This window comes from Falco peregrinus, chromosome 1 (genome assembly GCF_023634155.1).
Source record: "Falco peregrinus isolate bFalPer1 chromosome 1, bFalPer1.pri, whole genome shotgun sequence".
NCBI classification, from domain to species: Eukaryota; Metazoa; Chordata; class Aves; order Falconiformes; family Falconidae; genus Falco; species Falco peregrinus.
The window spans coordinates 98,903,980-98,929,280 of NC_073721.1; the positions used below are offsets into that span (position 1 = coordinate 98,903,980).

Sequence of the window (25,301 nt, forward strand, 5' to 3'; positions counted from 1 at the left end):
AGTATCAGAGTTTGTGCTAAATGAGCAGCGTGAAGTTATTGAACCACATTTTTAATGCAAAAAAGTTGTTAAATAGTGCTACTTGATGCACAGTTTAAAAGTAAACATACCAGAAAGTAGTGCTGGGGTGAAACAGAAATAGCTAGCTTGTCTAAAAGTGTGAGTATAAGCAGTCTCATTATGTCTTGCTAGAGATGATATTAAAAAAAAAAAAAAAAAAAAGAGGACAAAGTTCCTCTGTAAGGGTAGAATTTTAAACTGGGGAAGAAAAATTAGTAAAATGAGAAGCTTTGGTGCCAAAACTGCAGTGGGTATATTGTGGAGCATGCAGTGGAATTGTATAATCATAGTGCTGGGTGGGGATCTTGAGGTCGTGGGGTCCTTCCTGCTGCTGTGAGACAGAGCTTGGGGGTACTTAATGACAGGGACCTGCCTAACCTGGTCTTCCAGACCTCTGGAGATGAGACTCTGCAGTTTCCTGGGCAGCCTCTGGTAGTACTTACTCCCTTGCTTTTACATTTTAGGGGAAACTTAGCAACTGCACATTTCCTTGACCTTGTGCAAGTTCATTTTCTATCTAGGTAGATGCCAAAAGCAGGTTGTTCTCTGCCTCTCTGTAGGAACTTTTTATGCACTTGAAGATGACTATGTAAACAGGACTTCACAGAACTAAATATTTTAGGATTTAGATCTTAAAATAGTTCAGATGCCTTAATTGTTACTTAACAATGAAAGCATTGATTTCTTCTGAAAATGGTTGATAGACTGTCTCCGTTCTACAGACTAGATGTGAAATGACGTTCATCAGCTGAGAAGAGGCCTTTTTAGAGAAGAAATTTTTTTTAAAGGGAGCAGTTAAGAAGATTTAAAGAATTCTAGTAAGAGCAATGGAGGATCTGAAGCCATTTAGATAAGCTGAAGTAATATATTTGTTTGTTTGCATAGAAGAATGTGATCTTTCTGCCATGATCCTTTTTTCTCCGCACTTATCTGCATTTATGAGAACACTACATGTTTCCTTCTAATCCTTTCTTCTGTTGCTGCTGCTGAAAGTACTTTTGTGTCATTCTTCATCTTCTGTTGTTTACCTGGAGGAGAGCTGGTGACCTGGAAAGGCAGGGCTGGGCCAGTGGCTTCACAGGTTCCTCTGAGTCAGCGGTCAGTTGGGTTGTGTCTGTTTGGTTTTGAGAGACTTGTCTATTAGGCACGTGTGTGCAGACCTCCCTCTCAGACTAGTTTTATTCATGAGTTATTCCATTTCTCAATGAACTAGAGCCTATTTGCCTATGTTGTAGAGTATATTGACCTTGCAGCACAGTTAAAAGATCTCCCATATGCCTGTATTTTCTTCCTTGCCTGTTCTCAGGGCATTCTTCGGACAAATTTGGGGTAAGCATGGCCTACAGCTGGCTTTTCTGAAATTCTTGCCAGACTTGAAAAGTCATGCAAGGGGAGCCAAAAGGAGGACAAGAGGGATGGCTGTAGTGGGAGGTAGTCACTGGAAGAAATGTGGCAGGGAAGTCAGTTTTAAGTGCTGGCAGCAGCAGCAGCGGTGGTGGTTATCATGGTGGAGCACAGGCTCAGGGCTTGTGGGGATGGGGAAGCACAGGGCAGCAGGTGAGGTGGGTGCAGGAGGTGGTGGGAACTCGGATGTGAGGTGCTCTGAGCGGGGAGGTCTGGGCAGAGTTTGGCAGAAAGGTGGGTGGGAGCGGGGAGTTTCTTGGAAGGAGGACTGAGGGGCTCCTGCATGGGCTTGGGAATTACAGAGAGCTCTGGGACAGAAGGATTTGGGGAACTGGGGGTTCTGGTACTCGCCTGTCTGGATCTGTTCCTGTGTAGGAAGTCTAGGCTCTTGAGGGCAGCAGGGGATGGTGTGTGCACACTTGGGTGGTTTCAAATGTGACACCCCCCTCCCACCCCCCTTGTTAACAAAAGGTTCTGGCTGTAGGTAGGGGTGTACATGCAGGGACCTGTGTTTCCCACAACATCTTCTGTTTTGCCTTCATCTCTGTTACTAGATACACCAGCCTTGCTAATATATTAATTCCCTACAAGGAAAAAATCTTCAGCGTGTTGATTGAAGCCATGCTCTGTGTGTGTGTGTGTGTACACGTACAACCTTTCTGCACCTTAAGTGGTGCCTAAGTGAACAGAGCAGATAAATGAATGCTTGCTACAGGGTCTTGGAGAGTCAAGTTTTGAGTTTTAAAATAGCACATCTGTAAATTAAAAATACACTTAATAAAGATGTATTTCAAAGGAGCTGTTGGGGGCCCTGGTTTTTAATAGTCCATACTCATCCAAGGTGCACTTGTATTGCGCTAGGGTACTTGCAGCAAAAGATGTTTGCATCAAAGAGACAATGTTCTGTACCAAGGAGACTTCAAAAGTAATTTTCCTCAAGAATGTTTGTTCAGGTGCAGAGGGTGGGAGAAAGGAATACTGTTGTAGGCAATCTGCATTGGACATCAAAAGGTGAATTTCCCCATATATACCTAGTCTGGACTCAGTGTGTCAGGCAAGGTGTCGCTGGAAAGGAATATTGACAGCATTGGCTGCTAATGAAAGAGAAATTATCCTCATGAAATGCCTGGGTCGCTGAAAGTTTGTCTTATCTTTATTCCTCTTCAGTGTTTTGGGTTTTCTTTTGGGGTGTTTTTCTTTTTTACAGAAGATAAACGTGGATAGTGGAGTACATCAAAGTGGAGAATTGACTGTTTTATTGTTCTGCTTTGCCTGCACGTAGTTGCTACACAGGTAACTTGTATTTTGGGGAAATGCGAGGCTCAGGGGTAGTTTGTGATGTGTGTTACAGTTCAGCAGAATCTGTGGCAGAGCATTAAAATCCTCTCCCTCTTGCAAAGTGGATAATAGCGCGGTAATAGGTTGTATTTTATGCGGGCTCTTTTTTAAAAATATAAAATACATAAGAATATTGTGACTACAAAGAAACCTGCTTTGACTCACTTTAGACAAATGTGTGTAGTGGTATGGGCAGGAAATGGAAGGACAGAGAGCACATGTGGAACCATCTATCTAAATTAGCTGGATGGGGGCCAGGAAACTGAAACTTGCAACATTTGCAATGATTAGTAGAAAATGAAATGATGGCTTTCTAGAAAAATAATGATTCTTGTATTATTCTAGGACATTGAGGTAGATCCTGCAGGAGACAGACAGTATGTTTGAAGGTGGTGCATGTGGAATTGGAAGGCAGTGGAAAGGTAAATAGGAGGGAGGAACAATTTAAAACTGAGGGCCGTGCACAGGAGGAAAGCAGCATGTATTTTTAGGGCTGAGGTCCATTCTCCTGTTTCATCTCTTTAGAGAGGCATAAATAAATAGAGCCCTACTCACTTCTCCGAAGCATAGAAAGAGACTTACAGAAATGTGATCGTCTGCAAGACTGTCAGAGACAGTGCTCAAGTAAACAAGAGCTGCTGATCTGTGCTGGGTAGATGTGCTGACAGACCTAAAAGGGATCAATGTAGGTATCTGATCCTCGCCATCGTTAGGCAGTCAGGCAGTCTTTGGCACTGCAGCTTAGGGCTGCTTGTGTACCTATGGGCATGTGTACACAGCTAGCATTAAAAAAAAAAAAGCCACATACATTCAGGACTATGTATAAAGCTGGCCAGATTGTAATGCTTCCCTGTGATAGGCCCTTTGAGTTCAGGCAAGCAAAGTTTGAATAGTCGATTAGCAAATATTTGAAGAATTTTCTGCATTTCCACAAAGATGGCAGTTTCTCTAAGAGCACGATGGTAGTGCCACTGGGAGTGGCAGCATTTTCTCCACTTTCATTTGGCGCAGGATTTGAGCCAGATCATGACTACAAGTTCAGAAAAGGAATAACCTGGGGAGTTTTCTTGTTGGATTTTCCATCAGCCACATACAAACGTAATAAGGGATGGAGCTGGAGATCTTCAGGGTTGTCTGCTTGACAGAGGAGATGCTGCAATAGATCTTTGACATCTAGATCCTGTTGCTCAAGATCTGTTGGCACTGGCTTGGCCATGCATGCACACCAAGGATTTGCCTTTGTGGTTGTTGCCAGTAAAACATGATTAGGGTTTTCTTTATTGGGGGTGTGTGAGAAGAGGGCTTGGCTTGAGAGAGCTCATGGGAGGATGTAGGAGGGATTGCAGTGGGAACTTCATGCTTCCTTTGTCTTCACCCATTCAGTTTTCACTTACCTTAGTCTGCTGCTTCGTGGGATGATGCCTTGAGCTTGAATTCCCATTTTAATTTATGTAGGATCTGAAGCCTAGGCAGGATTAGGTCAAGAATTCATCTCAGATCAGGCAATTTTAAAATCTGGTTGGAATAAGGAATGAAAAACCCAAACCACTACAATGCAGTTTATATTAAAGCTTAATGTTGTATCAGTTTAGTTTCACTGATAGTGTTGTGTACAGCATCTACTTTATGCTATTTGTTAACCTGTTTTGTGTCTAGTTAGTTAAATGGACTTGAAATACAAAATTAAATAGATGTCACACTTAAAGTAACAGAAATACTCCTTAAGAGTACTGTACCCATTTAACTGTTGTTGCTTTTAAATTCTGTGTAACTAACTTCAGCTGTAGCTGAGGTGCCAAGTATAAATTTGGTAATGAAGTGTGTTTATCACCTAATTGAAAACCTGTGGAGTTTTTTTAAAGAAAAGGAACCCGAATAAAACATAGGTGGTACCTGAGTTTTGTTTGGCATGAAGAACAAAGTATATATGTGGCTGCACTTCTAATTAATTTTTTATTTAGTTTATTTTTATTTATGAAGAGGCAAAGTATACAGCAAATGCAACTTTTCAAAATGTGAAATTTCTTCTGTAGGAAGAGCCCCCCTTTAGAACTCTGCAGTCTTTAATCTTTGCTTTTAAATACAACACTACGTGACCATGCTGGTTTACCTTCTCTTATCTTCAGCCCATCTCTGCTCCATCTCATTGGTAGCATCAGGCTTAGAAAGGAAGGCAGGAGAGTGTATTTTCAGATATTTTTTGTATGGGTACATTTTCACTATAGTGCAGTCTGTTGTCTTTGATTTTGCTGGCAGAAAAGGAGGAGCAGGAAAGCTAAGGAATGGCCAGCTGAGACTTGGAAAGGGGAGAGAGAACCCATACCTGACATCGCCTGTGGGTGACAGGGAGAGACGCACACAGCAGTTCTTTATTTTTGCAGTTGGAGGTGTGCGTGCATTGTCAATTGCGTGACAGCTAGTACTGAGGGGAGGGAGCTTTTGGGGGGAATTCAGAGATTTAGATCAGGGAATATTTGCTTCAATCAAAATGCTTCATTTCCAGTTAATACCGAGTGACTATTGGGTAAAGCAAGTTCGAACATAATTTTTGGACTGGAGTGTCAATGCAACTTTGAGTGTGGGGTGTTTTTTTCATTTGGTTTGGTTACCCCCTCCTCTAGCAGGGCATGTTTTGCTGAAGGATCAGTTAGAAAACCCAAAGGAATGTGGATAATGTGAATGATAGGGTTACTACTCTGACCACTTTAGCAGATTGAATGAATCTATAAACTATACCCCTTTCACAATTCTTTTATGCTTTTATATTTTTTGATTCAATTAATCTTGAATTTTTTTGTTTGCATAGGGCACACAAAGTATTAAGCTAAGGCCATGGAAAATAACTTTGTAAATGCTTTCTTACTGTTCTGAAATCTAATTAAAAACCTGCAAACTTTGTCATTCATCATTTTACTATAGGAGTGTATTTCTTATGGAGACAGTCTAATATCCTGGAGCAACTTCATGGCATTACAAAAATAATTAATGGACCCTTTTAGGGCAGTGTGTGTTGCTACAATGTGGAATAATACTTCAGTGTTGTAAGTGAATGGTGTGCTAGGAAACACTAATCCCTTGTGTATAGTAACAGGAAGTATGAATATTACTTATTAATAATAATATAAAACACCTTCGGGCACATACTTTTTTCTGTGCATGTCTACCTTTTTGTAAACAACTGTGAATTTTAATTACAGAAAATTTGGTGAGAAGCAAAAATGATTTGTATAATTAAGATGATCTGTTTATTTAAAAGCCTTCAGAAGTTGTAAGAGATGGAACTTGGCTGTATGCGAGGGATGAATGTTGTGCAATAATGCCCCTTCATTCCCCTTTCATAATAAATCTCCGCAGAGTATTCATCTAAAGGACTGGATGCCAAAAAGAACAGGTTCGACTTGTCTGTGAGGATTTACACCACAGTAAAATGCACAACTGCTTTTGTAGAGGTCATTGTGAAGGTCACGGAGCCAGTATGCACCACTCAATGAGAGCAGCCTGTAACAATGGTGTGAGAGGTTGGACTGGGTGAAATCAATATTTAAAACCTCAGATGAAATGTAGCAATGAGCTGGAACCATTAAAACACATGACTTAGACTGTATGCTGTTTTGCAAGAAATGAATAGCCTCTTTTCTGTAAGTTTGCATCTCATACCCTCTGCTGAATGTAGCTCCTAGGTCAGAATGCAAGTGTGCTCGATTCCTGACAACTAAAATTGAAATAACTTATTATGTCTAATAGAAACACTCTCAAACTGTTAGTAATCGGCTCTGTCCAGTTAAAAAAAAAAAAGCCCTCATTGATTTTGAAGTGGTTTTAATTACCTGAAATTTGTCATACCTTTTTTTACAAATAAGGTCTGAGTTTGACCATAGGGTCACTATGTCTTTAAATAAAAGATGATGATCATTTCAAATGGCAACCAGCCATCAATGGGGTTTAGTGCAGAGATTAATTAGTAAACTTTGGAATGCGCTACAGCAAATGCAGCTGATTGGCAATAGCATGTGGAGTAGCAACTGGTGGAAAGCTGGTGCTGCTGAGCAGCAGAGGTATTTCCAAAAAGACTTAAGAGTGCTGTGATATGATGTGCTTTAAATGGCACTGTGCTAGTTGCATCAAACCACTGGTTTTCTATTTAGGCAGTTAAGTAAATGCACAAACTAGAGAATTCTGATGTGCATTTGGAAAGAAAGGAAGTTTTATTCTTTTGATGTGATTAGGTGTACCTCATCAATAAACAGTGAAGTCCCTGAACGTCAGTTTACAGAGGACTGTGGTTTGTCTGCAGTGCGTTTTTTGATATTTTTTTTTTTAACTAGGGAGACAAATGTCAAGGTTACCGTCGAATGCTGAGCTAGGAATTAGACAAAAAAAAGTCACTGAAGTAAATATGATTAATTCAGTGGCTATGGCAGTAAGTAATTTCTTAGAATTCTAGTCTGCTTTTTTTTTTTTATTTTTTATTTTTTAAAATGCTATGGATTACTGAGTATGTGTGCTTGTACAATTTATAATTGCTTACTGTTTTCCTTTTAAGGTTTTAAATACATGATTAGAGAAATTTGGAAACTTTCTCTGTAAATTAGCTTTCTAAGGATGCTTGATCTATTTAGTATGAGTAATAGACCCCATTATATATAGTCCCTAGGGGGACTGTTTTCTCCATTTGTGTAGGCCATAGGATTGGAGACCAGATAATAAAACTAAGATGATTTACGTAATAAATAACTGCTCTTGAGAGATTACTTGGAAGCACTGTATACTTCCTAAAATTTCTCTTAATATTATTGTATTAGTCTTTTGATGCCCACCTTCAGTTAGAGGGGCATGGTCAAGCATCCATTTAAATCAGTAAAAAACCCACATCATATCAGTGGGTCTTTGATTCAAAAATGGCCCATGCAACTTGTCTGGCATGGTAAAATTCATCTTACTATATGTATCCTGAGTACTGAGCAAAAGCCTACCCTTGTGGACTAGTTAATGGTATCACTGAAATAGTCATACACAATTTTTGATCTAGAACTGGGGGAGGTGCTTGATCTCTTAAGATATGGATCATCCTGGCTTTGACCCAGAAAACCCTTAAGCATGTGCTTTAAAATTAAGCAAGCATGTGCTCCTCTTGGCTTAACTCTCAGCTCTGTTACTTTGTCCACGTTGCATTTGAGTCCCTGGGGCCCGTCGATGTATTGTGGTGAATCTGTGGACCAGGCAATAGCACATGCTGTTGTTTAATACCTGGTTGTGAGCTATTTCACTTCTGAGCTGTTGGAACTGTCTATGGAAGGATGAGGAGTGGAGACCGGAGCCGCCAGGGTGCTGGTTGTTTCTCTGGGGGCCTGTTTCTGCAAGCCTCTGCTTCCTAGACCATTGTGTTTATTGCCATAGGTAATTGCAGCTAAGCGGATGGGCTCAGTTTACGCAATCAGGTTCAGGCTTGCTTGGCTTTGTTGGACTGGACTTGTAGGCCACAATCCAGACAAAGTAATCAGTATGTGACTGTGCCTTTGACTTTGCAAGGCTCTTTGTGTGCTTAAAGCTGGGTAGTTTTCCAAGCTGAGTGTTGCTGAATCTGGGTCTAAACCCCAAGTAACTGAATGATAAAATTTCCTAATATCAAATGGATTTGTTAGCTTGACATGTCTTTAAAGGAATCCTGTATGTAAATGTGCAGAGGATTGGGGCATTACACCTTGCAAAATGTTCAGTGATAGCATTTGTTAAAAACTTTCACTCTTGCCCTTTGATTGTGTGTGTATCTCTGTGTATACATATTTAACGAACACCCATGCACACAAAAAGCATCTCATTTAAAGACATAGTATTTGAGTACTGCAAACAACTCTCTAATCACTGAGACTATTTTCTTAAAACTAAATCTGCGGTGTGTATGTACAATATATGCATCCAAGTACATTACAAAGCATTATGAATAATTAAAAGCAAACTCCAGCCCTTTACAGAAACAAACGTAGGTACATTCAGCGATGCATAGAGTGCTCTTTGTAGCACTTGGGGGTTGCCTTTTAGTATTGGTCTAAATCTAAGATATGTAAAGTTAAACAAAGTCTGAACTTCCTTGACTTAATAGCAGCAAACAGTCCCTGCAACTCCCTACTTTTGCTAATGCCCCGAGGCAGACCAGTGTAGCTGCTGGGGTAGGCTGGGGCTTGGGGTTAGGTGATTTCACAAGGTGAGCTGCTTTTAGGCTCTGGCGGGCTTTCTTCCTTCCTAGGTCTTTTAGACTTTTTCCTTTCTTCCTAGGTTTCTTAGACATGCCAGCTGTCAATGTTCATCCCAGCAATGAGTGTTTCAGCCAATACAGCAACGGCTGTGAAAAGGAGATGAGGGGGAAGAAAAGCTGATGCAGTGTTGTGTTTTAACTGTGATGCAAGATGAATGTGAGACCAAAGGAGAAAACATGATTTTGTCAGTGTAATTACCCTTTGATAGAAGTTTATATCCAGAGCTAGGGCTAAGTTATTTGGGCTGCTGGGGATTTAAAGGGATTGGTTGGTTGTTAAAGCTTTTAGGTACGGTCTTGCCCCCTTTTGCTGAAAATACTGTCTTCCTGAAGGTTATACATCTTACCTTCACTTTCTTTTTTTTTGTCAAATCTTGGACAGTTCAAAACAAACCCAGAGAACCTACCCCGAATTATTAACACAAACATGCTGTGAAAGCTCCTTGAGTACCTTGCCTTGGCACGATGATATTAGTGTGAGTAAAGTCCAGCAGTTGGGGGAAGGGGGAGAGAAATACCGCTCCAAACTGTCAGCACTTGGGAAAGGAAACACAAAAACCTGTTATTATTCATATGTACTCTAGAGTTTCTGATTTGCTCCCATTGACTTGAGTGGTACGGTATCAGTTACTCCAATGCCTGTAGTGACGGGTTTGTATTTCATGTAATGAAGTGGAACAGCAATGCAGATGCACAGTAGCCCAGTGTTGCTGGATGGATGGCTTCCAGGTAGATGAAGACTTGGACTGACTGGCTTAGGAGGCAATTATCTGTGGTCAGCCAAAGATCGGCTCTTGCTGGTGAGTCTGGAAGTGTGTGCGCATGCTCTGAGTCAGTCTCTTATATACCTTTACGATTGTACCACTGATTAGACTCAAAAATCTTGGCAAATCCTATTTGTGTGGGAAGCTCAAGTGCAAAAACTGGCCTAATTTACTTTATGTAAATCAATATAATCCTGCTTAAGGCCTTTTGGAAAGCACATCTGAGTGAACAGTGTTTTAAGTTAATACAGTGTCTTTCGTGTTCACAGTAACAGCTAGTTTCACTTGAAAAGGGTGTGCTTATGGTTACCTTCTACAAACTTTAGCCATTTTAAACATGGAAGGATGCAATTCTCCTGCATGCACACATCGTCTTTTGTGAAATTGGTACTTCGAAGATTTAGTATCTTCCAAGTTTGCTTTATGATCAGCAATTCTTTGAACTTGCAAACAAGAAAGTGTGTATAACTTCAAATACCTATTTGAAGTCTCTTTCTAAGGAATGCTTATGTTGGTTTTGACTCTACTATGTGAAGTTTGATCTCTGCCTCAGAACTGGAGTATTGTAGTGGAAATGTAAATACAGTCTGAACTTTTTTGTGATATTTTTAAAATATGCTTTGTCTCTTAAAGACAGAGACTTTATCGCAGAGATCCTGGATATTCAAACCATGGAAACCTGTTTCTGTTCACAAAGGCCCAGATTCAGCAGCTGATCTCTAATCAGCAAAGCTCACTAGCATGTGCATTTGTGCAGGGGACCCTAAACTGTGGTGGTTTAGGCTTGAATATAACATTTTTGGTAATTGTGAAGCTTCATAGAATAGAGAAGGGCCAAGGGTGGAAGCTGACTGAGACGATTTAGAGTTTTATATAAGCACATAAAGCTGCAAGTTGTCTTGTTGTGTTTGGTTTTGAAAAACACTTATTAACTACTTTGACATCTCGCTTTTATTCTCAAACATCTGCTTTAGATTGGTTGCCGTAAAAGTGTAATAATTAATCTTGCCCTCATTTTTGTTATTGCTACCAGAAACCAAACTATTTTTATTACTACTTGTATAGGGATTTGGACCCTGAACTATTTTCAGAGTTGAGAAGAAAATGAGTTTGTATTTTATTTTATCTTTTCTCCCTCACATTCCCCCCAAGCTTACAGGTAAAGTTAATTATATTATAGTTTGTAAGTGCACAAAGATGTTAAGCATGGCTTGTTAAACTGTATAATAAGTTCTACTTTATTTGGTCCAATATTATGAGTTTTAAGGGAATTCAAATGATCACCTTGTTTTGGTTTGTTTCTTAGAGCAGCAGCTGCCCTGAGCCAGCGTAAGATATTTGCATCATCTGTGGAGAGCTTAGCACATATTTTACTGTATGGAAATAATATATGAAAGTCAAAGAAATGAAAACCTTCCTATATGTTTAGTCCTTTGATTAACAAATGTTTTTAATATTTGTTCTTGGGGCTTCCTTTTTCTTGGATTACAACTTGTGTTGTTTCCCAAGAAGCAGTAAGTTGTGTGGCATGCAATGTCAGTATAAGCCCTGATCTCCAGCATGCTGCGTTTGAGTGATTTCTTTCCCTGTGTTGCGTATTATTAAATTTCAGGGCATTCTGCTGATGTGGGTTCATCTAGTACTTATGTCAGAGCATGCAGGAATCTTCCTTTCTACAATGGAAGTGTTGTTTTTAAGGCAAAACTGTCTTGTTATAAACCTATAGTAGGAAATACTCAGGCAGCCTTTCTGACTTGTTCGAAAGCTGATGTTTGTGCTGCAGTTGCTTTCACAGCAGTCTCCTCTTTCAGAATCTGTGGCGACACTTGCTTTAGCAAAAGGTTTCACAAAGGAGCCAGTGACCAAGATGAAACAGATGAGGCATCTCTTTATTTTATAAATAGATAAATAGGATTTTTCTGGGACTAAGTGAAATTGCCATGTGATTGTATTGCTGTTTTGCTGCCAGCTTCTGTTTTCTCTAAGTGAGATGGTAGATTTTTCATGGCAGGAACCATTCCCTTTTCTCTGTCCTAAGGATCCCTTAGATGTTCCTGGTTACTGTGCTTTAAGGAGTTACAAAGGTATAGCTGCTGAAACTCGAGTGATGCGGAAGGCCATGGTAGTTCTTCGGTATGTGGAGGGACTTTCTGCAACACCCTCTGGACCAGCCAGGGCTTACAAATAAGACTTTCTGATCCTGTGAACTTCTGTGAATCCTGACCAAAGTGCTGCTAAAATTCAGGTGCCGTTGGAAGTATACACATCTTTAAAAGCTGTTGTGTCTGTGGTTCAGATTTAAGCATCATTTTGATATAGTCACCTAAACCGTAGATGGAAACTTGCACGGAAAGAAATTAAACCTCGCTGGAAGGACAAAAGACTGTTTTGTGCAGATTAATTTTTTTCAAACTAAACAAGAAAACTCCCTGGGGTAGAAGCAACTGCATTTTTAATGTGTATTTTTCAAAGCAGTGCTGTCAACTGTTAGGTTTGCAGTGTCTCTTCCTGTACCCAGAATAATCAGCTAATGTCTACTTGCATGCTCTGCACGCACATTAGGAAAACAGGCTAGAAATAAACTACCTTCCGCTTTATGTTAAACGTAGTAATTTCTAAATATATTAAGAGGTTGCTGTTTTCATTTAAAACTTGTAGTAAATGTAGCACACAAATACTGTGAGGATGTATCACGTACAGCTCATCTCTGACACTTGAATTTTTTTACTTTAGACTTCAGTTTTTCTAAATGCTTTCTTCTTATATTTTTGCCTGTTTCTAATAATTCCTTGTCTTCTCTTCCTGTTTTTCCTTTTCTATTTGTGTTTTTCTGTTCATCTGCCTGTATTGTCCTTTTCTTCATATTTTATGCCTTTTTTTCAGTCCCTCTTGCTATAAAAACTTCTCTGTTTTCTTTTGTCAAACGATTATCGACCTTTAGCAGTCCCTCCTTAAAATGTAGCTATTCAAGGAATCTCACTTTATTTCTTCTCTTTATCAGGCTGACATAAGCCATGCTGAATGTGATGTTCTGCATCTTTATCAACAGTTATCTGGGTCTAGGCTGTGTGTATGCTCAGTAAAACAGGGAATATGTCTCTGACTTTCACACACACGCAGTTTCTCATCTTCCACAGACTGAGGTCAGCTTTCTGTTCAGTTTTGTTATTTTAAGCAGTCTTTCTTTTTAAGTCATCCATCAGACTCTACATTCCTTAAAAACGATGTTGTGTAGCTGTGGCTGTTTGGATGGGGGGGAAGCAGCTTTCGAGGATCCCAGGAAAGAACAGATAGTGGAGTACAGTGATGTATGGTTATGAGCTTCTGTTTTACTAATAAAGCAGCTAATTTTTGAAGTTTACTGTTCTCTAGGAATTCCTAAATAACTTTCTTGCTTAATGGAGGGATCATATCAGCGTAACACTCAGCTTAATGCAACAAAATAGGAATACCGGTAGATTCAGCTGTACTAAGACTCAAACAATTGTTGCTGGACGGTGAGTGATGTGCAGTTATTGCTGTGTTCTGACCTCCGCTGGTGTGTCTGTCCCTTTCTTAGCGTTACGCGTCTCGATACACAAAGTGGCATTTGTCAGATTGATTTCTACTTCATGTCCCTTGAAAAATTGGGCCCTTAAAAGGGTAGTTAAAACAATGCTATATTAAAGCCTTTAATCCAGTAATTAGGCTGGCTACTGCAGAGCTTGTGCTTTGTTGATAGTCAAATCAAAATGACCAAGGCTCCAGCAGTTTGGTGGTAGAGATGCAACAAAAGTTTGCTTAATTTTGCTTAATGTTGTATTACTGACATAGCACATTGGGAGCTGGCATAACAAACTGAACACAGCATCGACTTTGAGTCATCTGCGGTGAAATGTTGTCCCTGGAGAATGGCAAGAACCTATAGTTGTACGCTGAGAAGGGCCGTCTCCAGCCCTGTGAAAGCCACAGTAGGAAAAAGAATTGTGTGAGTTGATAGGTTTACGAATGCAATTGGCATGCCCAGGGTGCCCGAATACCACACAGCAGCCAGTTCATGGCATGGCTGTTCAGTCTAGCTGAATGTGGTCAGATGCCGTGTGCAAGGTAGAGGTCCTGGGAACCAGAACAAAAGGTGCAGAAGCATTTGAACTTCTGTGTACAGTAAGGTGGACTGCACAGAAGTGAGTTAAGCCCATAAGAGCCAAGACCAAGTTTGGAACAAGATAGAGAACAGAGTGCTGAAAACCAGAAGGGTGACCAGTGGGTTTATTAGTTACGTGAAAATGCTGTTGTGTTTTAATTTTCTGTTTCCAAAAATGATGCTGTCTTGTGTGCCAGGCTGTCCTTTGAACAGCGCTGGAGATTTTGAGGAAAGCTTGGCAGTTCCTGCCAGAACTCTCGAGTCTCGGCTGAAAACAAGTGAGTGACTTGTTGCAGCAAACATCCAGACTATCTCCTGAATCCTAAACTGGGCTTCAGCAGACAGTGCTGGAGAGGACAGTACCAAACAGGCGCTGTGATCCATTGGTTTGAAGAAAGGACACTGGGCTTTTCTGTGAAGAGAGTACTCTTTAAATCTTCCCGTGCTGGCACTCTCCTGGAAGAACTGTATTTTGGCATGTTAGATGGACCTGAGCTGTCTTCTGAGAGATTAGAGGAATGGGGCTTTTTGGCTGGAGCTTAAAGATAAGTGTGGTCAGGTAATTACTTATGTCAGAAAGTTGTAGAGGAAAATTTTGGACGCAAGTAGAACTGATGGTGTGATTTAGCCAGTGTTGCTTTGCGGTTAATTTCCCAGGTAATTGTGTGTAACAAATCACATATATGTGACCGTCCTTAAGAGTTTTGTAGGTGCTGTTGATCCCATACTTTATTTCTGCCATTCCTGAAGAAAGCATATCTTTTAAATTTGTTTTGGCACCCAAAAATCAAATTAAGTTACTGTGGAGGAAAAATAAGTCTATATTTAGTCAGATCGTTACTAAACATTTGAAATAATCTACCCCACAGGGAAGGGGGTGTATGTGACAACCTTGTATCTCTTGTCCTGACACATGTAGCCACTCTGTTTTTGAGAACAACAGGAATAAGTTGATTTTGTTGGTTTCTGTCAGATCATTTGTTTTCTTTCTGTTTTACTACTGGGATATCCTCATAGCACTTTTCATAATTGAATAAAGAAATTGGATTTATTGTTGTCAAGAGCAGAAGAAAGAGCAGTTGGTTTCAGATACTTAAGTCTTTGGAAAAGCCTCACTTGCACAGGAATTTTAGGCTAAAGAATGGAATTATGCATTTTAGTTTGACATTCTTCATGTTTATTTAAAAAAGCTGTGGAAGGCATGGAGGGTAAAGGTTAAGATAATATTAACTGAGCCCTCCAAATCTATCAGTTTTAATTCTTCTTTTCCTGAGTGTCACTGTAGTCAAAGTAGTTAATGAGAATCAGAAAGCCATATTAGCATTGCTGACATGGATTTGTCAATAGTGAATTGGGAGGGTGAATACTGGAGAAAAAAACCTAAACCAAACAACTTAGCTTTTGGCTCAGGCCATGTTGCTTAAGCTATTTACATTACTATTGTTCTGTAAGAAATTCTGTTAAATGAAATCTTTCCAGAACTTGAATTCTGTTGTGAGTTTAACAGTAAAATAGTTTCCTAAGACTACTTATATTGAAAAATTCAAGGAATTTATAGTTCTGTTTTAACATTCACTTGAAAGCATTGGGATAATTACACACTCGGATGCTGGTGTATCAAAAAGGGTCTTTGTTAACCACTCCATCATGCTGCATACAATCAAAGTGATGTTGAGGGTGTGTTTTAGTAGTGTCATGCCCTGGCATCCCATGGTGCTCATTTGTTGGTTTTTTTCTCAGCTGGCTGTGTGCTCCTTAGTCCAGGCTGGGGAGGGAGACCTGGTGGTGAAAAGAATTAAATATAGGTATTATTACTGCAAATTGACTTAATGCAGTGTTGTGATGTAGTGCACAAATACTACTATTTCTGTAACCTGAGGTGCTGTGTTCTGGTAGTGTGGTAATAGCAGACCTGAGTAAGTTCCTAAGCAGAGAGAAATTAAAAAAGCAAAAAGATTGGCAACATCATCTAGTCCAGCCACTTCTAGTACAGAAACGTGCTTTGTCTGGACAAGTTTTACTGACCCCAATCTCTGGCTTCTGTCTCTTGCCTGGGGATGTTTTTGTGGCATAGCTGTTCCTCCTCTTTCCCCTACTAGTGCATTTTTGGTGTCAGTCTCCTTTCTCCACCTCCTTGGCACTTGAGAGATTTCAGAGAAGCCTGTCAGTTGTTATTTCTTTTTGCTGCCAAGAGAAGGAGATGAAGGAAGGCAGTGTCATTTTGGAGATGGGGAAGAGGAGAGATGACAGGATGGGAAGAAGTGTGAACACTGCACCTTGAGCTGATACTTCTGGACGTTGTGTTCTAAAATAACCTCTTTTTGCTGGCAGGCAAATACCTAGCATTTGCCAAGAGTCTCTCCCCAAATCCCTTTGTGAAAGGTGCACTGAAACACTGTAATTTTGATGCTCTTAATATTTGTGACTCTTCCTAAAAGACATTGATTTTGTTTAAAATAAGCCCCTTGTCACTGCAAGGGCAGCTCTTTTCTGTATGTAATCCATGGCTTTTTTTCCTTAATGCCATGCTGTATCACAGCCTAAAACAAAAATTGGCTACTGCTTCTGTTTCTTATTTTTTAACTGAGATATGTCTCAAACAGTGTGTCTAGGATAGTAAACAGTATATCACCCAGTCGGTTTTATTTGTAATGTAAAGATGTTATTGACCCTCCCTCCCAGTTTAATCCTGTATTTTTCTCATCTAAAACCATATAGTACATGAATGGAAAATCAGTTGCTCACAAATCCATTGCTGTGCAGTCTTTTACATAAACAAAGTCGTAAGGATAAGCAAATGCCTTTCTTCTAATTAGCAGTGTGTTTTGTGGTTCCATGCATTCCAAAATGTAATAGACAGCTACGGTGCCTAAAATAATCCCAGAGAAAAAGCTCTTATGCCACGAAGATAGGGGTGGGAGAGAGAGGAGGCAGGAAAATCTGTTGTCTGTGTTCTTGGAAGCCTTTTCTATCTCCATTCGGATGCTGTCAGCTTCTTTTACACAAACATTACGACATCCAAGGGGAATTAGAAATACTTACCCATGACCACAACGTCAGATCTTGGGTTTGTCAGGAGAAAGCAATGCAAAAGGCAGGATCTTGGACCTGCTGCTTTCATTTTGGTTTTAGCATGCTGATAAATGCCTCCTAATGCTGGAAAGAGGTAAGGCTGGCTGTCTAGGTGGAATACAGGAAATATGAAAATCTTACCTCATAGACGTGAAATGGTCTTTGAATCTGTAAAAATGCTGTGTAAGCCCTAAGTAACAGTTATTGTCTTTTGTGATCTCTCTAAAGTTACACAACAGCTTCCCTCTTATACCAGTCACTTAATGAAATGACTAGGGACCACTCAGGGCAGAGACACAAAACTGAGATGCTACTGGCCAGATGGCTTTTAACTGAGACAATATTGGCCAAATTGAGCCTTTTAACTTCAATAAGATTTTTTTGTAAATGCACCTTATCCCAATATCAGTGGAAATAGGAAAGGCAACACTTTTCACCAGTAAGTTTTCATATGTTTCCATCCCAGCCTTTTTGCACAGATCTGTCATACCCAGGGTTGTGAACACACTGAAACCTGTTCAGGGCTAAACAACTTGGAAGCCCGTGAGCTCAGGAGCCTGCACGGCCACGCTGCTGTACTTGCATTGCAAGGGGTTGGCAGTGTCTATACAGCCTGTTCGTGTCCAAAACATCTACAGAGCTGATGTGATTGCAGAGCTTGACCAGGCTTCGGGCCCTTTCGGGTGGGAATGCGTGTCATAACTTACACTTCCATGTAACCCTTTCCCAAATCAAGGCAGATGAAAATCCAGTTTATAGGAAAAAGCCTTTACCTAAAGACCAGACAGCTATAGGGCAGGAACATCAGCCAGTTGTGGTTCCCTCACTGCCCGCCACCCCCCCCCCCCCCCCCCCCCCCGCATTGCTAAGTGGAATGTAATCCATGTTGCCAAAGCCCATCAGCTAAAGATGTGATTTTGGGAAATAAAAACAAACGAGCTGTGTCATAAAGCTGCACAGCCTCCTCGAGGTACGGATCTGCTGGCTGGACACAAACCAGTGCAGTCGTTGTGCCGTGCAAAAGTACGTAGTGGTTCCTAATGCTTGCACCTTGGCCCAGGGTGTAAGTGAGAAAGATGTAGGAGAGAGCCAGTGCTTTGAAACTGATCTTGATGAACAAGAAATGAGCTGCCAATATTTAATGGTGAGAATAATTAACTATCGGAACAACTTATCTAAGGGATGTGCCTGGACCTTTATGATTTGAAATCTTTAAGTCTAGGTTGGATGTCTTTCAAAAGAAGGTGCTTTGGCTGAACTGCGAGTGTTTGGGCTTTGTACAGGAAAGCAAAATATCCTGACCTGTGCTGGACATGAGGTCAAACCAGCTAAAGGACGGACAGTTTCTCTGTGCTGCTCTTCTGATGATGATCTACTGCTGCTCTCCAGGCCACCACAGTGTGTTGTTTTTGCAATACCACACCTCACAGAAAGGTCCTGCCATGGTTCCACTGGCTTCCCCATGATCCATATGCTGGTGCCCACCATACAGCTGATGTGCTGACCAGCCAGCCTCCCAGTCATTCATAGGCAGCTCCTTTACAGTTACTGGTTGATCATCTGAGAGTAAATGACCATTGCGGTCCCTTCTGACCTCTGGCACCTTAGGAATTCCAAAAAGAGAGAAAAACTAATGAAACGTTTTCATCCTGTCCTTCCAGGAGTTCCCGGGGATGGCATCTGTAGCAGCATAAAGGGTGATGGGTAAAGAGGCTTGTGATGAGCCTGGTCCATTTGTCAGTAGCCTTCATGTGTCTCTTGGCCAGTGTTGGGAGAAGTCACTCTCGTTAAAAAAAGTGTTAGGAATGCATCAGTGGCAACTCCACTAACAGCGAGCAGCTGTTCTGGTGATGCCCTCCAGAGATGTGGCTTCTGCAATCTGAGCTGCTCCCTTTTTCCACACACAAGTAATTTCCAAAAATATTTATCATGGTTTTGATCTTTGCCTGAAACTGAATTTTCTTTTCTATGACCGGAACAAAATTGCTCTGGATTTGGAAAGACTGGCACTTTTTTGCTCACTAGATGAGGGTGTCCACATGTAAATTGTTGGTATTTCTTTCTTTTCGGTTTGGTTAAAGACAAAGATACTGTTAAATTAAAATCCAAAAGTATTTAAACATTAATTTCTTAAGGTGGGTGTAACATGCCCACATAAATGTACTTACAAAGTATAGTATTTTCATGAACTTGAATAGATTGTAAATTGACAACTTCTAGCAATACAAAAAGACCCTGCGTTTGTTCTAAAATACTGTGAAGTTGCATTAAAGCTGAATTTTTAACCTTTGTTTTCTTACCTTTTTTTTTTTTTAATGTGTGGTTGCCTGCTTTTAATGTTGCAGCAGTAGTTTGTGGCACAGAAATAACAGTATGGTAACCATGAAAGTTGGAGTGACTCACGGTTGACTTCAGAACTTTTTTCACCACGTTTTGCTTTCAGGAGACTATCACCTGGTGATAGCAGCAGCCCCTCCAGGCTCCCAGGCAGTGAACTATCTGTTGTTACCACGCATACAGAGCCCTTTCAATGGAAAACTTGAGCTGCTGCTATTTCCATAGAGATCGGCCTAGATCCATGATACTTCTCAAGGACTTACCTCTTCAATTTTCTTAGCTATTTTCTGCAGCTCTCTAAACAAAAATATCTATGCTCCAAATTCAGAAAGGTCACTGTCTTCAACCACAAATTTAATTAACAGCTTTCCCCTTCTACTGACTTTTTTTTTTTTTCCCCCCCTCTTTAGTTAATTTTAACCTGATGTCCCACATTAGGAGCCTTTAGTTTCCACTTGAGGGAGTAGATGCTTATATGAGTGGCCCCAGGGAAGTGAGCTCAGTAAGTGATCACCAGTGGGAGCCAGGGTTATACATGGCATTACACCGTGGAAAGCTTCCGATCTCCTGTTGCAGACAAAATGTCTACAAAAACAATACTACTACTTTCCTAAATTCCTGCGTTTTGCAGATGTGAAGCTCAGTTTCGGCAGGGGAAGCCAGGCTGTTTCGGGGGAGCTCATAGTGCTGTGTCTTTTTGCTGCTGCTGCTAATTTTTGTGAGCACCATAGAATACAGGAGAAAATTGAAACTGTGTGAAAGATCAACAAATCAGTGTAGAATGTCACGCAGCAACATCTGTTAACTTTGGCTCTATCTCATATCCTCCTGACCCCTCCTTCCTAGCCACAAGTCTCCTGTTTTGTGAGGGCTCGGAATGATAGGAGCTTGGAGGGGTGGGGGAAATGTCTAGCTGTTTCTCAGTGGTCTGAAGGGCTTGCAAAAGTACCATCTGGAATGAAAGGTTTATGTTTGTGTGTTTCTATATTTTTAGTTATGAAACAAATGGGAATTTGCCGAATGAATTAATTGTATTGTGCTGTAAAAGTCTTATTTTGAGAGCTATTATGTATGGGAGCTTACAAAGCCTGCAGAGAGAAATGAAAGTGGTTTCCCTTTCTCATTAGGGCTTTCAGGAAATCGTTGATTACGGAATCAAATAGGGTTGCTCAGAGACTTTTGTTTGATATTACTTCTGATAAATGAAATTTTTACCTAATAATAATAGTGACACTGAAAGCAGCTGTACTCTCCGATAGTAACCTTGTTTCGATAGAACTTCCCCCTTTCCTCTTACCTCCTCCAAAGTTACAGCTAATGAAACATGACTTGCAAGCTGTAGATCCCAGTAAAAAAATTAAATCATGAAGGAGTGGGTGATACAGTAGACAGTATGTTCTTAATGGGATGGTCTTTGTCTGGGCCAGGTTAATGGTATAAGCTTGTTCTTGAATTGCATTTTAAAACTGTCAAAACAAAACCTTGACCTGGTATGTGAATTTTTTTTTTTTAAACAGGGTCAGCATATTTCACTAGCTCCTGTTCAGAAGCTAGAGGAAACTTTGTATGAGTATCAGCCTCTGCAAGTGGAGACATATGGACCACAGGTTCCAGAACTTGAAATGCTGGGCAGGCTGGGGTAAGTAACACTGCAAGTTTTAATTCCTATTTCATGGCATTATAGCTGGGACTGTTACCATCTTTGGTTTGCTAGCACGTAGGGGTCTTTTTTTTTTTTTTTTTTTTTTTTTTTATTAAGGATCTTAACGAAATACTAGACTTCCTGCCCAACCAACATTTTGTTTGGGTGGATAAGCTGAAAATTTTGGTCCTCTAGCCTTTATAGACCTATTGAGAGCTGGACTGGATTGCATTAGTGTTTTTAAGGTTGTCCTTGGCAGTCATAGTGAAGTAGCTGTTCATTTTCAGTTGCACGGTATTAAAAAATAAATAAATAAAAATCTGGGGCTTAATTTACCCAGCTGTAAGCCAGTAAAAATATTAAAGTTGGGCTGAGTGCCATGGAAAAGGGTAGATTTACTTGTCGACTGTTGTCTGCAGTCAAACTGCATTTGTGAGAAATGAAGCACAGATCTTAACTTTGTCAAAAAATATAATGCTGGGCTGGTCCAGCAGCTTGGTGGCATTGTGGTGTGCAGTCATGTTTGGAAGGGAGTATGGAGCCTGCTGTGCCTGGTTAATGGAGGCTGGGAAGTCCAAAAGTGATGTGTCTGCTCTCTAGAGACGTGTTTGTAGCTGAAACGCCACCTGAAAATGTGTAGCTACTGGGATAGTGTCACCCAACTTGTCATGGCCTATCTTTCAAAGACAACAGCACTTACAGTACCTGGAGAACTATGTGGCAGAACAAATGTGCAAGGCAAGAAAGAGTTTAAAAAATAACAGTTTGTGTTTGACTGTGCAATATGGGAAAACTGAAGCCACAAAGTACTGAACGATGTTGAGACAATTTAGTATGCAGTTTCAGAGAGCACCGAAATCCAAACAGGAATCTCATCTAATTCGCTGGCACAAGAGATGTACCTCATCCAGAAAATGACAGAGGTAGGTAGATTTTTAAGCAATCTCATGGTGCTTCAGAAAATTCAAGGCTGTCTGGAGCTGAGGTTGTCTCCGTTTTTATTATTTGTGTCCTTCTGATGCCTATGACTTTTATTATCTGATACCAAACTTCTGAGACCAAATATTAATTAGCAGTTTAAACTTGGGCAGAGTCAGATTTTAGCCTTCACCACCTGTTTGGATGGAGCGCAGCTGTGAGGGACCTCCAATGTGAGGCGAGCTTTGAGACCCTCTGAGCCCTAAGCCTCATCACAAGTTGAAATGTTTGGGGGGGGGGTGTGTGTGACTTGTGCAGGGAGGATTCCCAGTCCTTGTCCCTTTGTCTGCCCTTGTAAAGTGAGTGCTGGTGTCCAGATCTGGAAGGAGCCCTGTTCAATCCGTGTCTGTGCCATGGGATTGCCTGTGACACCAGTTTAAAGGCAACCCAACACCTTGAGGCAGGGGGGAATAAAAAAAGTCCATTAAATATTGCATTGCAGCATCTGTGTGTGAATGTATTTGGGCAGGGTTTGCAAACAGTGCTCACAGATGGGTCTGTTCTTGGAGACGTTTTGACACACGTGTCATTTTACTCCTCTGCGCATGAACAGCCAGGGTTGTTCGGCTTGGCCATGGAGGCGATGAAAGAGTTAAGAGCGGCAGGGGTGCTGGGTGCCTGTGGTAGTAAGGGGAGGTGCATAGGTGGGTACCCACCAGAAGAGTTCTTCTGAGGCTGTTTACAATTCCAAAACAAATACATTGATGCTTTGGGTTCCCAGCCGGTACAACTCTAACCCTATTCCGTGGGGTGCCTGAAATACCTTAAACCATGTGAGGCTGCTGGTTTATAGATTTGTGTTGCTGTGTTTATATGAACTCGCGCGCATTTCCTGTTGATGATGAATGCTTAACTAATGTGCCTCCGTCCCTGCTTGGGGGTTTTTCAGGCAGCTGCATATAGCTGCCTGGGTGAGGCAGAAGAGCTGGGCGCAAGGTTATCCACTCCTGCTAAAGATTTTTAGTTTCCACTTCATTTGCACTCATATAAGGACAGGTTAAATCTAAATTTATTTGATTTTCCCCCCCCTTGTTTCTCCCTCTTTTCACGTTCTTGTTAATAATTTTGCAGTCTGGCTATTTATTGCTGCTAAATAGTTCCCTTAAATGTGCCGGCTGTTATCTGAGTTGCTGGAGCCAGAATTATTGCAAAGATATTGCCAACCTGGAGTTAATTCACTTCTGGTAGAATAATTTATTGACCTTTTTTTTTAAAGATAACATTTTATTGTCTTTGAAAGCTCAGTAGAATGGGCTTTTTGAATATTCATGTCTTAACCTCGTACCTTCTGCAGGACTCGCTTCAGGTTTCAGCATCAGTGTTGCTTTTATTAGTAAACTGCTGTAATGAAGGAGAGAGCTAGCAAGGAGGCTTTTAGTAAGAAGAGCAAGAAAAAGGACGAATCCTTAAGGGATCATTTAGAACATTTGTTAGGGATCTTATATAATTAAAGAAAAATGCTTTTTAAGATGACTTGTATTATTTTCTCGTTAGGCTTTACAAAAAACTTTGCATACAGTCCAGTAAACTTGATTTGGCATCCTCTCACTGCTCTTCTGTGTGGATTTTGCATGTTTTGCGAAAAAACAAAATTTATGTTCAAACTGGTCTTAGAAATTTGTTTTCAGTTTCTCTTGGGGTTGTACATTTTCTGTGTACTGCAGAAAAGCATTAACATCCTTATTGATGCATTTATTTGCTATTGTGTTGGAAGTCTGAGAATAATGAAGAAATAGATTCCCCGCACCCCAGCCCCAACAGAAATGATTGGTATAATTTCCTTTTTTTAAATGGAGGAATATTTTCTGGAAGTAATGAAATATAGGCGATAATCCTGAATTACACGGCTTTCTGGGAGCAGCATGTATGACACTTAAGTTGTAGACAGTATTTAACCTCATGGCAGGGGGGAGTGAAGCTTTCTCGGAGCCAGCCTCTCTCAGAAATTACCTTGACTATATGTCTGTGGGGTTACTGCAAGAAAGTCTCAATGGCTGATGGTCCCATGAATACATACTTGAGTGTGCCAGGTTGGTGATGGTTTGATCTGGGTGGTAAAGCTGGAGAACCAGCTCATGCCTGACTCAGCAGTCAAGTGGAAATGTGACTTGAAGAAAGGGAGAAGACATATGAGCATCTCCCATCTGTAGGGTACCACCCCTGGAGACAAGTGGAGTTTTGAATGACTGTAACATACCCATCTTGGAGGCAGGCTCCACAGCTGCCTGTCCTTCCATGACAACTAATAGTCCTGGGTCTGTCACTTGGTCACTACTCTAAATTACTGAAGTGTTCAGTGACACGCGTTGGGAAAATGTTGGTTTCTGGGTGGAGTTGAAGGCAACCTGCTAATGGGAGTCATGTTAGAGAGCACAGTCTTATCAGTGGCCTACTGGCACTTCTGCCATCACCAGAAATGGCTAGGCTGGTGTAGTTTGGCAAAAATGGGGAGTGTCATCTTTTGGTTCAAACTCATCCAAATCTGTTGAACTGCAAAAGTCATTGCAAAGCTGTGGGACTTTGCTTGGCTTTTGGGGAGCAGAGGTGTGTGGTTGTAAGAGAGAGCATGACTGCCTGGATGCTCAGGCACTCGCTGCCATTACTTCAAGGTTTTCTTCGAGGGGTAAAAAAAAGCCTGTCTTCCCCACCCTGCCTTTTTTTTGGTGTTGTTTCTTCTAATATTTTAGTTGAGCTTACTGAATTTGTGTGGTTGGAGGTCTGGATTTTTCTTAGTGCGAAACAAAAGAGATGAAAAATACAACAAACTCTGACATACCAAGTAGCGAGAGACCAAAACAGGATGGGGATGGGAATTGGTTTGTTGTTTTAAAAATGTATGTTTGTTATGTAGGTTCGATTAAAGAAAACCCACAAACAAACACAAAACCAAAAAATCCTGTGAGGATCAAAATTCTGTTTGTTTGAGGTCCTGAAAAATGTAAAGACATTCTTGGCATTAAATGTAAGTATGAATGGCTAGCAGGAGTGGCCACACAGTGTTTTCACACCAAGTATTTACAGCTGTGGAGTACACAAGCTACTTAAACTGACTATAAATCAAAAATCTGCTTAGGCAATTAACATTTCGGGTAAAGGTGCGTGAACTTCATGTCTCAGTTTAGAAGCAGTCTTTTGCAATCCCAAGTGGATCTTACTCTTAACATGGCACCAGTCCTATTCTCACCATTCCTGCAAAACAGAGGTAATTTACAAGTAAGATTAAAAATTCGTTTGCGCTCCACTTAAATTCTCTGCATTAATAGAGAATTTTTGTGCAGACCTTGTAATCAAGTCAAGCCTGAGCTGCTTAAAATAATATTTTGTTTGCCT

The 25,301-nt window shown here is 40.7% G+C and overlaps 1 protein-coding gene across 4 annotated transcripts in view; it reads left to right on the forward strand.

Annotated features, from left to right (window-relative positions):
- The window catches only part of MNAT1 (MNAT1 component of CDK activating kinase), a 124,703-nt gene that overhangs the window by 66,270 nt on the left and 33,132 nt on the right, over positions 1-25,301 (forward strand). For 3 of the 4 annotated variants that reach the window (XM_027793060.2, XM_055802008.1, XM_055802015.1), the window contains exon 7: positions 20,869-20,990. The exons of the other annotated variant lie outside the window; for it this stretch is intronic. In XM_027793060.2, the coding sequence (XP_027648861.1) occupies positions 20,869-20,990 (122 nt within the window). The remainder of the gene's footprint in view (positions 1-20,868; positions 20,991-25,301) is intronic. 4 annotated transcript variants of the gene reach the window in all.